General features: G+C 42.0%; 1 protein-coding gene and 1 long non-coding RNA gene across 9 annotated transcripts in view; both read left to right on the top strand.

Moving 5' to 3' along the window:
- The window catches only part of LOC120737219, a 64,920-nt gene extending 62,603 nt beyond the window's left edge, over window positions 1-2,317 (top strand). Inside the window, exon 2 of the long non-coding RNA XR_005696699.1 lies at window positions 38-2,317. This is a non-coding gene — a long non-coding RNA (uncharacterized LOC120737219). The remainder of the gene's footprint in view (window positions 1-37) is intronic.
- robo1 (roundabout, axon guidance receptor, homolog 1 (Drosophila)) overlaps window positions 1-14,658 on the top strand; it is a 197,030-nt gene that overhangs the window by 151,714 nt on the left and 30,658 nt on the right. For 7 of the 8 annotated variants that reach the window (XM_040037801.1, XM_040037797.1, XM_040037795.1 and 4 more), the window contains 7 exons: window positions 2,447-2,604; window positions 6,978-7,098; window positions 8,764-8,902; window positions 9,055-9,182; window positions 13,190-13,198; window positions 14,153-14,277; window positions 14,458-14,629. In XM_040037801.1, coding sequence (XP_039893735.1) covers window positions 2,447-2,604; window positions 6,978-7,098; window positions 8,764-8,902; window positions 9,055-9,182; window positions 13,190-13,198; window positions 14,153-14,277; window positions 14,458-14,629 — 852 coding nt within the window. The remainder of the gene's footprint in view (window positions 1-2,446; window positions 2,605-6,977; window positions 7,099-8,763; window positions 8,903-9,054; window positions 9,183-13,189; window positions 13,199-14,152; window positions 14,278-14,457; window positions 14,630-14,658) is intronic. The other variant, XM_040037796.1, reaches the window with a different exon arrangement.

Here is a 14,658-nt window from a genome sequence, read left to right as displayed (position 1 = left end):
GTAGTGTGAGCGCCTTGCATCACTTCCCCCCCCCCAGAATTCTGGGTCCCAAAACAGGAGCTGTAAGGGGCGAGCAGGGATATATGTGAATACAGGAACGAGCAATACTGGATCTTTTATTTACATGAGTTGGAGGGGGCAGGCAAAATGATTCTGCCACAGCCCCAGATCCAGATCTGATGGGGCTTCTGGGGATAGAGTTGGGGCTTTGTACCCCATCCAGATTTCGGTCTGTCTGTCGATCTCGCAGACTGTCTGGCTGCCTCTGTCTCCCTCTTGCTCACTCCTCCTCAATCCCAGAGGATTTTGTTTTCCACTACGCAGATGTTCAGCGTTGTCTGCTGTGCTGCACTCAGCTGTGTTTATAACAAAGAGGTGTTGGTTTGGAGGTGGAGAAAGGCCGTGAGGTGGGGGGAGTGAGTGCCGTTGAAGGGGGGGATCACTGCACTGTTGGTGTAAACATTGAATGATGCCAGCTCTCCCTCGGGCCTCCAACAAGTCAATATAGCATCGTTTTTCCCTCTTTTCCTCCGAGCATATCATTCTTTATTTTCCAGAGGGACAGATGCCTGTGAATATTAGCTAAAAGAGATGCAGTGAGCTCAGCAGGGAAAGTAGAGACACAGTGAGAGAAGACGGTGTGCAATTAAGGTCCCAGTTAACTGAACTCGCGCTCCCTGGCACTGAAAGACTGTATTTACCTCAAAGGAAAAATATGATTTCCCTCATATCTTCAATGTACAGATTCTTGATCAGTATCAATCACTGTCTCCAACTGATGCAGCATATTTATACCTTGGTACATTAGGTTGACTTTTACAATAATCCTCTTAAGGACAAGCTGGATTTGCTGATACAAACAGAGGCAGTTTCTTCAGATGGAGCTGGTGCTCTAATGGATCGGATGTTTGGTGTTTACATTCCTGAATGACTCGATCTGCTATTAACCATACAGCATGAACTCGGCACACAGCTGCACTGCTGAGTGTGAGATGAATTAGAGTGAGAGGCTGAAAAGTTAGGGAGTTACACACGTAATTGCCTTTCAACTGTATACAGCACAGTGTGTATAGATCTGCGGACCCATGCCTTCTCCTGATGGTGCAATGGCAAATAACTCACAAAATATCCAGTGAATCCTTTTGCTTTGTTTCTGATTAAATGCTGCCGCATGCTTTGGAATTTAGATGCTTCTGGGGAGGCGTGGGTGTGATTAGGCAACAGGACTGTGGAAGCCATTACAGGCCATCTTCCTCTAAAACAAAGTTCCTTTTAATGGACTGAATACTCAGTGTTACAAGAAACAGAGAGCAGTATCTGGGCTTGCCAATGACCAATTAAGTGCTTAAAGGGTTTAGTCAGGAATTTGTAGGCTGTCAGTAGGTGAGGGGTCCTTCGGTGACTTTAGAGCAAGCTAAGGAGCCTGAGACAAAAAGATAGCTAAAGTGCAACTTTTATCCTCAAAATGCAGACAGAACAACTTGCACATAATTTTCAGGTTTTACCTACAGATAGCAATGCACACGCACACAGTGCCTTGATCTTCCCTACTCTGTGTGTGGTCTGAATTTCAGGATACAGACACTGTTTTTATATATTTTATATGTATATATGCATTGGAGCTGGAAACATGATTACTGGCACACACTGTCTGCCAAAAGGAGCTTGTTGCTTTTTCATAACCTTCTCTCCGCTCAATAAACCTCCAGTTTATCTTTAACACTGCACATTATGAGCTCATTGATATGAAGTTTGTCTGCCTCTCAGAAAGTGGATTTGCATTGATCTACTTTGTTGCGACGTCCACTTATTAATGATATTAATCTACTAGTCTGATTAGGTAGGGAGGCAAAGACTAATGATTTTTAGGTGCAGCCACGTATACAGAACTACTCAGTTCATATTTTAAAACCTCCACATCTATTCGTTATCAAATTACTCTCCACAAGAAATAATTAAATGACAAACAGTGGAACTCGTGTATCCAAAAAAAATCAAAATCCATGGCTGTGTCATCTATTTTAAAGCACTCCAGCAGGGAAAATCAAAAAGACAGGAGTGGCAGTGATCTACGGCAGGCTTTCAAGCATGTTAAAATAGAATGGGTGCATGAATTCAGAATATCGAAATATGAAAGGTCAAGGAGAGATGAAGATGCAATAACAGACACACTCTTTAGTACACAATGATCCTCTGCATGGAGTAAATCAGAAGCGAGATATGCTCAACATTTTGTCATTTGATGCAGAGCCAGTTTTGTGTGTTAAGACAACTTGACTTAAAGTGTTGTTTTTTTGTTGTTGTTGTTGTTGTTTTTTTAAAAAAAAAAAAAAAAAACCCACCTCAATAGCGTGCTTCTTTCGTTCTTCCTTTTTCATACCATCCCCAGAGGGAAACATTTTAGCATTTCATTAAATGTTTCCCTTTTTTGTGTGTTTTCTCGTAGTTCTACGTGACGACTTCAGACAAAATCCTGCAGATGTGATTGTGGCAGCGGGGGAGCCGGCAGTCCTGGAGTGTCAACCTCCTCGTGGACATCCTGAACCCACCATATCATGGAAAAAAGATGGAGTGAATATTGATGACAGAGATGAGAGAATCACTGTAAGTAACTGTTATCGCTGACATGTACTGAAGCTTAGAGACTGCTTTGTATATGTCTGTTTAAATCTATGAGAGAGAATGACCTAGTACTCTAGGTCAAGTCATTACCACCACCTCAGCGTTTGTTGAAAGATTGATTTGTTCGGCTCATTATTCACAAATAGCAATTCCCAAACCCAAAATACCCAATCTTGATGCCTTCTGCACTTAATAACTGAGGTATGGAATTAGTCTTGCTCCATTAGCTGGCAGCATTGCATTGATTAGGGATGGCCTACTGGTGAAATCAACCAGGAGAAGTGTAGATCAGGAGGGAGAAATGAGCTGACTGGAATCGAAGAAAGTTGCACTCAGCAGCAGCAGGACTGACTGCAGAATCAAAACAACAACTATCTGCATTTACAACCAAACCACCAATTATTCAGTTTAATTAAAATAGCACCCAGGCCAGCACAACAGTATCAGTCAGCTCTACATGCTTGCTTACTGAAGATGTTTCTTGATTATCCCTAGCTTAAACACTTTGTAGCAAACACAAGTTTGTGTCTGTAGTAATTGTTCTTGAGCAGGAGATTTTTACTTGAGTTTAATTATACTGCGCTCGCTAGAAGTAAGTCAAACTCAGCAGTTGGCTAACATAAGCAGGCAGTGAGTAGGCAGTAGTTAGTAGTGCGCCTGGATCACATTTTAACAATCTGACTAGATGGATTTTAAGATTCTGGCTGCACATTGTACAATTTTTAGGCAATCAAAGAATTTGGCCCCCCAAGTGCTGACAAAGTGCTGAACTTCACTGTACAGTCGTGGAAAATCTAATCTTGCCCAGATAATAAATATAAGCTACTAATAAAGATGTTCCACTCAGTATGCCTGCAGTCTGTCGCTGAAAAACCAGCCTGGGCTACTTGTGCACAATAAAATAAAACTTTCTGGGCAGGTCAGAATTGTGATTTATCGCTGCTGGCTATCTTTAGCGGAGAGCTGTTCATGACTGAACACAGTTTTGCACAGCGAGGGTGAGTTGAGGTTGGATATATTGAGTCCCAAGCTCTTTAACAGTGTAGCTGTTCTTTCTCAGTTTTTTTTCCTAAGCTGCACATTCAGGAAATCTGGACGCTGCACAGCATAATTGAAAGAAACAAGCGCATAATCTGGTTTAAAGAGAATTAAATCATATCTGTCTCTGAGTTTAGTCAGTTGTCACTGAGGAGCACGGAAATTTCACTACACAGTGGACCTTGTTGACTGGAGGAATTTAGTGTAGTATTTACACATTCAAATAGTGCATATCTGGCCATTGTATGCACAGCAGCTATCTTTGCCCGCTGTTGCATCACAGATAGTGTTCTCTCCTTAAACTGACATCAAAACTATTCATGTTCAACATTTGATCTTCTGTAAAATAAAAGGAATGTTAATCTCTGTCATCCTTTACCCTTTCAGTTTTGGTTATTATCTACTGGACTACCTCATACTTTGAAGATAAAGCAGTCCTGTTTCATCTCCGTGTCATGCATGCCTCACACACACGTTCTTCCACCTAATCATGTTTGTGCCTATTTAAGAACAACACGGATAAACTGTTCCTGTTTCTGCAATAATACTGATTTTACACCCAGAATAGTGGAAGCTATGACTTTTGTCCGCTGTTGGATGAAATTCTCTGAGTAAACGTTTTCAATGCTGCTGCTTAATGACTCAGTTGTGTCCTTGTAGCTTGGAGCAATGTTGGGCCTTCTGAGGAACTAAAAACAGTCTGGACCAGCTGGTGTTGCTCACTGTAAACTTCCTGTCAAGTACAAAACCGTACAGATTGAGTGTTCCCAAATGACCATTTTAAAAGTAGCGCCAGACGTCATGAATGGCAATCGGAATATGTGTAATCAACTGTGGTGACAGATGTTAACAGATCAAGTTGTATTAGAAATAGAAAAATCATACGGCAAGCTTGTTTATGATATAGTAAATTTGGTTGCAATGAATGACCATAGAGGGAGAAGCAGAGGTCTTTTTAATGTAATGAACAGCTGAGCTCGTCAAACCCCACCCCATCTAGTCTGCATTGTTATGTTTGTTTCAATCCACTTCTCCCACCATGCAGCATGCTTAAACGTGCAGTCTCCTTGGTGATCACTGTTGATCAGAGCAAGGTCCCAAACCACCTGCAGTGGGGATTTTCTCTCTGCACTGCACTTTATACTGGGTTTGGGATGGCTTGGATTTACTGGATATAGCTTAAAAAGGAGGGAATTAACTCCAGAAAGGAAGAGAGAGCGCACGGAATTCTTCTATGTGCTATCTATTTTAGCCAGCTATACGTAAACACCTACTGCACACTGCGTGCCGTGACACACATGGATCCAGCACGGCATTAAAACCACCTGCCTGATATTGTATACGTCCCTACTTTGTGCGCCATTTCACATATATTCATGACTTCATGCGAAAGGTTTCCCACAGCCATAAAAAGTAAGTTACCCTGCTGCTGTGCCACTAGCAGCAGCTGGCCACATCCCTCTCAACTCTGTCTAAATGGTCTTCCAGGAACAATAAGGGAGGGACAACTAAATAGAAAAAGAGAAAATGCCAGTATTTAAGCCTAGACCATTGTCTCGTTAGAGAGAGAGTCTGCATCACAAATGGCCAAAATGCAGCACATTGTCCTTCTCGTTTTGTGCTGTAGTTGTGGCTAATTATCGGCCTGGAAAATGAACTGCTGTGTGAATACCAACAGAGTTGGTGCTGAATGGGGGGCTTTTGCATTATCAGCATTGCCAAATGACATGAGACAAAAGGCAACAGGATAGTGCCATCTCCCTCTACTGCAGGGATAATGGTCAGATTGTTGGGGCTTTCAGCAGCCAGTGTGCTGCACTGTGTTGTGTTGAGAGGATATGCATGCAGGAAAAAAAAGAGGGCCGCTGCTACATTCATTTACTTTAGCCAGCTCTCAGAGTCCCTGCTGCTCTGGCACTCCAAATATGCCTGCAGAGAATGGGAAACTGCCACAGACTCACAGAGGTAAGGATATGGATAGAGGGAACAGGGGCCTTAAGTGGTTCCTCATGTCAAAGCCCTGTGGAACCAACAGTACACCCCCTCTTTCTCTGCTGCATGGTCTGCCCTGACCTTGGGCCTTTGTGAGTGTCACAGTGTTTTAGCTGTTAAGCCTTTCCTCAAACAAACAGTAACATAATGATACTTCAAACCCCTCCAGCACCACAGGGTGCCCTAAATAAGCCAGGCTTCCAAGCCTCTTCAAGTCCCTCTGCCTCCTGCTTTACCATGAATATTAATCAGGGGTGAAGGGCCGAGGAATGCCGCAGAACCAGAAGAATGTGTCTGCTGTCCAAAGTTGTCCTTCAAGAAAGTTAAACTTATTGCAACTACTTTACAAAAACAGATGAAAACACGCTGTTTGAGGTATAGATGAGATGCCCTAGCACGCATGTGACTACATGTGTAACTGGGCTTAACACGGTGGTCATGGCTGAAGCAGATTGTTGCAATATTGTGTGTCAAGTTCTCTGTCAGGTGTTCCCTAATGAAGCTATCCATTACATGCTTGCAGAGGGTGGTCCTGGTCTTGCAGGCTGATGTGTGCATTTAAAACCTTAAGCTTTATCAGGGCACAGAGATCACCGTGCACCGTGCTATTGTGTGCATCTCTGCTGACTGGCACGGTTGTCAGCAGAGAGAAGGGCTGAGGGGCCTGTGCTGGGACCAGGACTGCTTTTCCGACTGCCTGAGAACAAAGCATCTCCTCTGGCCTGTAATCAAAGCCCTGGGAAATAACAGACATGACTTTCACCTGGACAAACACACATTTTCTCCTCTGTGTGTGGGTGTGTATACGTGTATGTAGTTCATGTGTGAATGTCCACTTGCTCTCACTTGTAGTTGTATGAACGCACATAAAAAATAATAAAAAATGCCTCAGGTGTTACCTCAGTGAGCTGTGGTTCTGCTGGATTTGAAAAGTATTCTTTAGCTTGGCGTACCCTGAGGAGAAACAGGTCAGCTGATAGTGGCTTAGAGTCAAGTTCAATATGACTGCAAACAGCATAAAACAACTAAAGACTAAAGTCATCCGGTTGGACTGTGTCTCCGTAAGCTCAAAGCAAAAACCGAGTGAAAAGCCTCTTTCCCATCAAGCCATTATATGTTTGTGAGTGCATTTTATCACGGTGTTGTAATGGGCTTCTGGTGCATAAATGCTCGCTGGAATTCTTGAGTGCAATCAGGAAATGTTTCCTAATGTTTGGGCTTTGCTGTTTTCTGTGTGTCAACAACAAGTCCCAAGTGTCTCTCAGACTAATATTGCCATTTTTCTCTCCATACAAAGCCTATCACCTTCTCTTCTGCTTTCACAGATACGTGGAGGGAAATTGATGATTACAAATGCCCGGAAAAGCGATGCTGGGAAGTATGTGTGCGTCGGCACAAATATGGTTGGAGAACGTGAAAGCGAAATAGCTGAACTTACAGTGCTTGGTATGTACCTCAGATTTTTGTCTATTTTTCTGCTTCTAATGCTACCCCCAAAACATGCAACGGCCACACACTTTTCTTTTTTTTGGCCTGCAGAATAAAAACAAAGGTCCAGATGTTAAGCTATGATCGTCTCCCTCCCAGGTTACTAAATGGTGTCACTGACCTTTATCAGATGAAGTGTGAGATTACCTCCAATCTCACACTTCATTATGAATCTCAGGCTGTTCTCTGCAGCTTCCCTGCAAACCAGCTGCATCTTGTTTCACCGTCACTGACCTCTGACCCTGACTCTCTCTGGCCTAAGCACAGAACATGTCCAGACTCCTGATTTTTAGCATCATCTTCTTCACTTCCTTTATTTCCTTTCCCCAGAAACTTTTTGTCAAGCTAAGAAAATTACAGTGAAATAAACTCAGAATACATAAGGGCTACTCCTTCTACTTTTCTGAGTGTCATAATCAAGAAATTCTTCATTTAAGTTCTTAGTGTCCTTACAACTTACATTTGTTTAAATGTTCATTAATATGTATTGCCCCTCTTTCTAAATAAATTTATAAAAAAAACAACAACAACAACTAACCATGGTATGTGGCTGTGGTTCAGGAGGTACAGCAGGTCATCTACTAATTGGAATGTTGGTGGTTTCATCCCTGGATGTTCCAGTCTGTTTGCCAAAGTATCCTTGGGCAGGATAATGAACCCAGAGTTACTCAAATGCATTAATCGGGTGTGTATGTGAATGTTGGATAGAAGCTGAATGAGACCTATATAAAAAGTGCATTGCCTGCTCGAGTAGAAGAGCACTATATAAGAACCAGTCCATTCACCATGTCCCATCTGATGGAATGTGTTAAGACTAAGAGATGTGAATTTCTTATTTTTCAATATTATAAATTACTAATATATATATATATATATATATATATATATATATTTTTTTTTTTTTTACTTTTGTGACTTGTTGAGCAGAGAGAGTCGGACCGAGAGTGGTATATACCATCTGGCTTCTATAGTATACTGGATTTTGTCTTATAGGTGTCTATCTTTGTTGGGGTGGGATTCAAATATTGCTATAGCTTGGATCCATGATGGATTTACAAATAAAAATACTCTAGCACCAAACATCAATATTTGGGCACATGCAGGTGCTCTAAATTGATTTCCCAAGCAATTTGACTTTCAAAAGTCAAGTCAAGTTCCCTTTACTTTGCCCTACTTTACCAGATAAGCGCCACCACAAAGATTCAATGTAAGCTTACATTGAATCTTTGTGGTGGCGCTTATCTGGTAAAGTAGGGCAAAGTAAAGGGAAGTTGCACTAAAAAGAGAGAAAATGGTGAACAGCAGAGGAAGGCAAATCAGAAAACTCATTTACTGAACTGACACGTACTAGAAACTGAATAATAATGAGAGATTATATTAGCATGAACACTGACACCTTGGTTTAAATAAATACAAAACGACTGTTTTTGCCTTTTCTTTCCTTTTTTGTTTTTAAACTTTCTCCACTGTGATTTATTTTTAGTTGTTTTTTTTTTTTTATTTGGATGGATCTGAGATTTTTTTATGTTTTTTTTTTATGGAATCAAAGCTTCAGCTCTATTAAAAAAGCATGATTGAAGGACTGCTGTGTGTTCATTTACGTGCTCTTTTTCATCTCTGCAGAGCGTCCCAGCTTTGTCCGTCGCCCGAGTAGCCAGGTGGTGTTAGTGGACCAAAGCGTAGAGTTCAGGTGTGAGGCCCGTGGCGATCCAGTTCCCACTGTCCGCTGGAGGAAAGATGATGGTGATCTGCCGAAAGGAAGGTCTGACTCATCAACTGGTCCCCTTTCATCCCACAATACCTGCCTAAGTCACACACTCCCTGTCTTTGTTTGATCCACCCTCGCTTTTGTCTTTGTCTGCAACTGTTTTTGTGTCTTTGACATGTGATGTATGAGTACCTGTTTTAATCTAGGTATGAAATTCGCGAGGACCACACCCTGAAGATCCGTCGTCTGGTCTCTGCTGATGTGGGCTCCTACACATGTGTGGCAGAGAATATGGTGGGCAAGGCAGAGGCATCAGCTACGCTCACTGTCCACGGTAAGACAAAATACTCCTGTAGTCCTACAAATATGTTATTCATGGCCCCTTGGACAGCTATTCTGAATTCATTTCCATTTTGGGTTATTGTGCTGCCTGATTTAAATGAAGTTTAGCCCAGCTACGGTGCAATAATGGTCTTCAGCTTTAGCGCCACATGGTCATCACTTTCAGCTATTCTCTCTCAATTAGCTGATTGATTTCTAATAAAACAAAACGCAAAAATCCATAACAGCTGTAGAGAGCACATGGGAGCTCGGCTGTAATCGATTTCATTTGCCCTATACAAGTGGCATTACTCCGGAGGCCTGTCTTCCTTCACATTTTAAGATGTACAATAGTATTTGTGAAAATATGGAATATCTCAGTGCCTCCAGTAACCGTCTCAACTGGATGTCTTATTAACACAGTTGGAATATAAAGCAGCTGGTCACAGAGTATGAACATTCAGAAAGAAACCATTCAGAGGAATTGGGGGCTGGGATCACCCCCCAAACCCTCCTGAGAATCAGAGGAACACAGAGACCATTTAACGGCAAACTAAGGGGGAATGCTGAGAGTCGGGTGAGACAAGACGGGTGGGAAGGAGGGGGGAGCTTAGTGGTGTTGGATGGAAGGGCAGTGAGTATGTTGGTCATGGAGGTGCCTCACCAATGATGCAGAACAGGTTGGGATTTGGGGCTGGGGGCAATTGTGGTGAAGAGGATAGAGGGGGAGAAAGAATTCTCCAGTGAGGTCAGTCATATTAATGTCACTACCAGCAGTCTGCACAGCCGAGATTTAAGGAGACAAGGCAATTCTATTCCTCTGCCAACCCCCACATGTTAAAAAAAGATACTTCATCCTCACATGGCTACCCTTTGCAATTATTTCTTGCTTTTCTCCACAAGACAGCGATCTTTAGATTGGTTTGAGGAGCAAGATTAGGCACACCTGCCAATAAACCCGTCAATAAATCTACTTCTCTTATTGCCTTTTTTCATTCTTTCTCTCTCCCTGATGAAAGCTTAGTTAATGAAAGGGAACAGCATTGATGCACCAGTTCAATAAGCTGTTCTCCTGAGCAAGGGTCATATTTGAAATTCTAAAACCTCTCCTGTCCTGAGTGGAAATTAAATGTCTTAACCTCGGGCCAGTTCCCTGCTGTGTGGAGAAGGAGAGAAGCAAAGCCCTGACCCTCTTTTAATACATTACTGTTTGCCCACATATTATAAGAGTTAGAAAGGTACAAAAAAACCACTTAAACTACAAAGAAAAACCACCTCCACAGAGTTAGAAACCAATTTTTTCTCTCCAAGTGTAACACCAGGTGAATAGCATGTAACTTAAATCATATGACTCCTTGAGCTAATGCTATGGTTAAATCCAACGATGGCTGATGCCTAAACCCAAGTTCCTAGAATCATTTCCATTTATCCTTGAATTTCATGACTTTTATTCAGACCAGGACACGAGGAGGCCATCGAGGTTGTGGCCACTGAGTAGTCCAGCTAATTAAAGACTAGCAGGCCACAGTCCCACGCCCGGAAATGACATGCTTCTAATTACAGATGTGGGCACAGGAATGGAAAGAAAAGCTGGGTAATTGTAGGTCTGAGCAGGCCAAAGTAGAGTAAATGATGTATAGGTAGTAAGATGCCGCTATAGTACTGAAGACAACAGCATTATGGGGGGCAGTCGTTTAGCCTGTGGGTTCAGTGGGCATTGCTGTTGCCCTGAATCAAAACTCAAAGTAGGGCAATATTGCTAAGCCTGAAAAGTAAAGGGGCATATAAGGCTGAAATGAAATGAATATAAATATTCTTTGAATTGAAGTTTTTCTTCTAATTGTGTGGTCATGTGTAAATGCAAGATAAAACCAGTTTAATTAGAACTGGATTTAAAATACGGTTCAATGTAGAAGTCATTTCCTACAATGTCATTATGAAATGTCTTTATCATTGCAGCTGATTGAGCAAAAAAAATATTAGAACTATAGCGAGACACGCAGTATTAAAGATACTGGCCTTCAAAGCTAATCTATTATAGAGCGGGACAGTTTCTGAGAAGAATGCTGTTCTGTATGGACGGGGAGATTTTCACGCTTTCTGTGGTGGGATTGTCAGCGAACAATGACGACATTGTGAAAGTGGCGCCTGGGGCTATTTTTCTTTCAATGCGCTCTGCTCTCATTACTAACTTAATCAGTGAATTATTGTCTTACACATGTGTTTGTCAGTCTGCTACAGCTCCTCTGGTCTTATAAATATGTCAAGTGAAATATTCATTTGATTGATGGAAGAAACACAGAATTGGCCAAGTCACCAGCTCTATTTATACATTGATTGTAAAATAGCTAATCTAAGCCACTTGAGAATGTAGTCCTGAGATAGTTTGTTCAGCTATTCATTAAGTTCTGAAAATACAAAATCTATAAGGTTTAAGAATTAGAAAAAAAACACACTACAGTGGGCATGGGGACAATGTTTATGCAGTATGGAATTTAAACATTGTTTCACATTGTAGTGCACAGAATTTTAAAAAAAGTCGATGTGTTATTATTTCTTAGCTGGTTAAGTTTGTCCTTAGCCATGATTTATGTGCAGAAAGGTCATGAATGCAATGGTGGTCCCTAGAGCAGCTCTGCTAATAACCCATGTAAAGGGTCTGGAAGGAGACTTGGAACTGGTGCCAAAACAGAGTGAATGAGAGGAACTTTCCCGCCGGCTTTGTGTGTGCAGTTCGAGTTATAATAAATACCAAAACCTGTGATAATAAATATTTGCCTGTTGTTGTGAGATCTCCACATCGGCTCATGTACAGAATACAAAATCTCAGCGAGGGACAGAATAAAGTATGATGTACATCTCCCAGTGGGAGCTGCTATTAATCAGGCCAAATCCTCTGCATGCAGCCTGAGTCTTGTGTTGATGACAGGCCCACTGAACAGCAGCCTCGATCAAACCCCTATAAATATCTCTGCTGTGGTCTTCGGTACATAGTCTGCCTCCTATTGGGCTGGATGCCACAGTGCTCGGTGTGTTTTCCTCGGCTGCTCTGATCAGCTTATCGATAGACTAACCTCTGCTCTGTGAGCCAGAAGAAAGCTCACAACAAAGTAGCCAGGTCAGGTTTAAAGATCTCCTCTCCCACCAGGTCCACAATTGTGATCACAGCAGCATGGGAGAGGTAGGGTTACCTAATTAAAGGCTTAGACACACATGAATGGGTGTGTGGAAGCGTTGCAAGGTGAAGGGGGTGTTGTGTACGTTCACATGACTGTGTGTTCCTGGAGCATCTCGCACATGGATAGTGCTGAGCGTCTTCTAGGTTTGTTTGATGTGCATGCTATTTGCATTTTAAAGGCCAGCGATAGGCAGGGGGAGGAGGAAGAGGTTGGTCATTACTCTGACTGACAGCGTTTATGTTTCCGAGGGAGCCGTTGAAGCAGACAGATTAGATAAGGTGAGTGATTGGCTGGGGGAGATTTATGACCGGAGAGTGACAGTTAACATTCACCTTGTGTTTTTATAGTCCCGGGGTACATTTGCAAGGCTACATTTAAGAGACTGGTGTAGCCATTCCTAAGGGTGCTCTAAACCTCATTAAGGGTGTAGGGATGTTCACCTTCACACAACACCTGGAACAAGAGGAAAAAGGATAAACAAAGCTTGATGTTGCTGAGCATAAAACATCTGCTCTGTGTGCTTCATATCGCTGTGCCTTTTTATTTCACTTAGTCTGCCATTTTTCCTGTCCTTGAACACCTTCCCAAATTAAAATCACATTGAATCAGATGCATTTCAATGCCTTTCTGACTCATTCACAGGAATTATTCTTTGCATGTTATCGTGTGGTCCCTAGGGTTTGAGTGAAGTATGAAATATGACATGTTTTACTGATGATGGCATGATTATTTGTACATGTGGACATCACATTGTTTTCCTTGTCTCTCCTCTTTGTGTCATGCTGTTTAATATTTATTTATTCACCTTTGGGTTGTTGTTGTGTTTTTGTTTCCTTTTTAGTTGTGTCTGGTAAGTTGAAATGTCACCCGTCACCTATTCACCGCCCTGACAGAGACAGGAAGCTGTCACAACCCCCCTCCATTCTCCTCACATCACCTCTCCACCATCCAATCAGCACTCATGTTTCAGTTGTCACGGGCAACAGTGGCAAAAGGACATTAATGGGTAAAAAAAAAAAAAAAAAGTACACTCAGCTTGGGCCTCCAAGGTAAAGCTGCACCATTTCATTCTATTATTTTCCCCTTTTATGCATTACCAAACCCCATCTTATTCATGGACAAATTATTTCTGTATTTCAAGTGACAGTTTTCAGATTGCTTTTCTTATGTATTATATAGCCACTGTGTAAAAAAATATGAAAATGTGTGCAGAGTTGTATCATTTGAGGGCATATCCACAGCGCTTTTGATATTAAAAGCTAAAACTGGGCTGCCTCTCGACCTCTACATACAGGTTATTTGTCCTCACAGACTGAGACTAGTGTCACCATGTGACATTGGTCTGTGTCACCACACTTTGTCTGAGATGGACTTTGTCATTAACATGCATGGATATGGCATTGTGGTTGAGGTCTGCACTACTGGAGGGTGTCAGCATGGACAGATGGTTTAAATTTATTCCCCATTTCCATGTAAATTTTAATGGTCCATGCCCTTGCCCATGCAAATGAGGGGCACAGGAGTGAGCCTTGTTTTTTCTATTCATTACAACAATAATATGCTTGCATTTTTGCATTTGATCAGCATACTGTTTGATCTGCTGTGCACACATCATGTAAAGTTTTGAAAACGAGCCGGATTCAATAACAGATTAAATACAAGCACATTGGCCTGCGCTTACATTTCCTTTGTCTTCTATTCATAGAACTCAGACCCTCTTGTAACTATAATACTGTGATAAATGTAATAGGCAGTAGTGTGTTTGTCTATTCATTGGCTAACCATTTTCATGGCTGTCCTCCAGTACCGCCAGCATTTGTGGTAAGACCGAAGAACCAGGTGGTTGGAGTTGGCAGAACTGTCACCTTCCAGTGTGAGGCCACTGGAAACCCACAACCGGCCATTTTCTGGCAGCGGGAAGGCAGTCAGGTAAATAAAATAAACTGCAGTAAAAGTTTTCATCTCAAAAAGCTTTGTAAATAACTATTTGTAAGCTTATTTCACATGATTGGCTATCATTTTAGAATGAAATCTTCCATCTGTCCAGTTGATTTGCTCAAGGAAATACTAAAATGGTGACCACATGTAATCCTTTTTCATCCATTCTAGAACCTGCTGTTCTCCTATCAACCTCCTCAACCCTCCAGTCGGTTTTCAGTGTCTCAGACTGGGGATCTGACCATCACTGATGCTGTGCGCTCAGATGGGGGATACTACAGCTGCCAGGCCCTCAACATTGCTGGCAGTGTGATCACCAAGGCTCTGCTAGAGGTCACAGATGGTAGGCAAACTTCTTTTAAACACCCTTTT

This window comes from Simochromis diagramma, unplaced genomic scaffold (assembly GCF_900408965.1).
Source record: "Simochromis diagramma unplaced genomic scaffold, fSimDia1.1 OVJJ01000463.1, whole genome shotgun sequence".
Taxonomy (NCBI): domain Eukaryota; kingdom Metazoa; phylum Chordata; class Actinopteri; order Cichliformes; family Cichlidae; genus Simochromis; species Simochromis diagramma.
The sequence above is the reverse complement of the archived record's forward strand: the minus strand, read 5'-3'. Positions and strand labels throughout refer to the sequence as shown.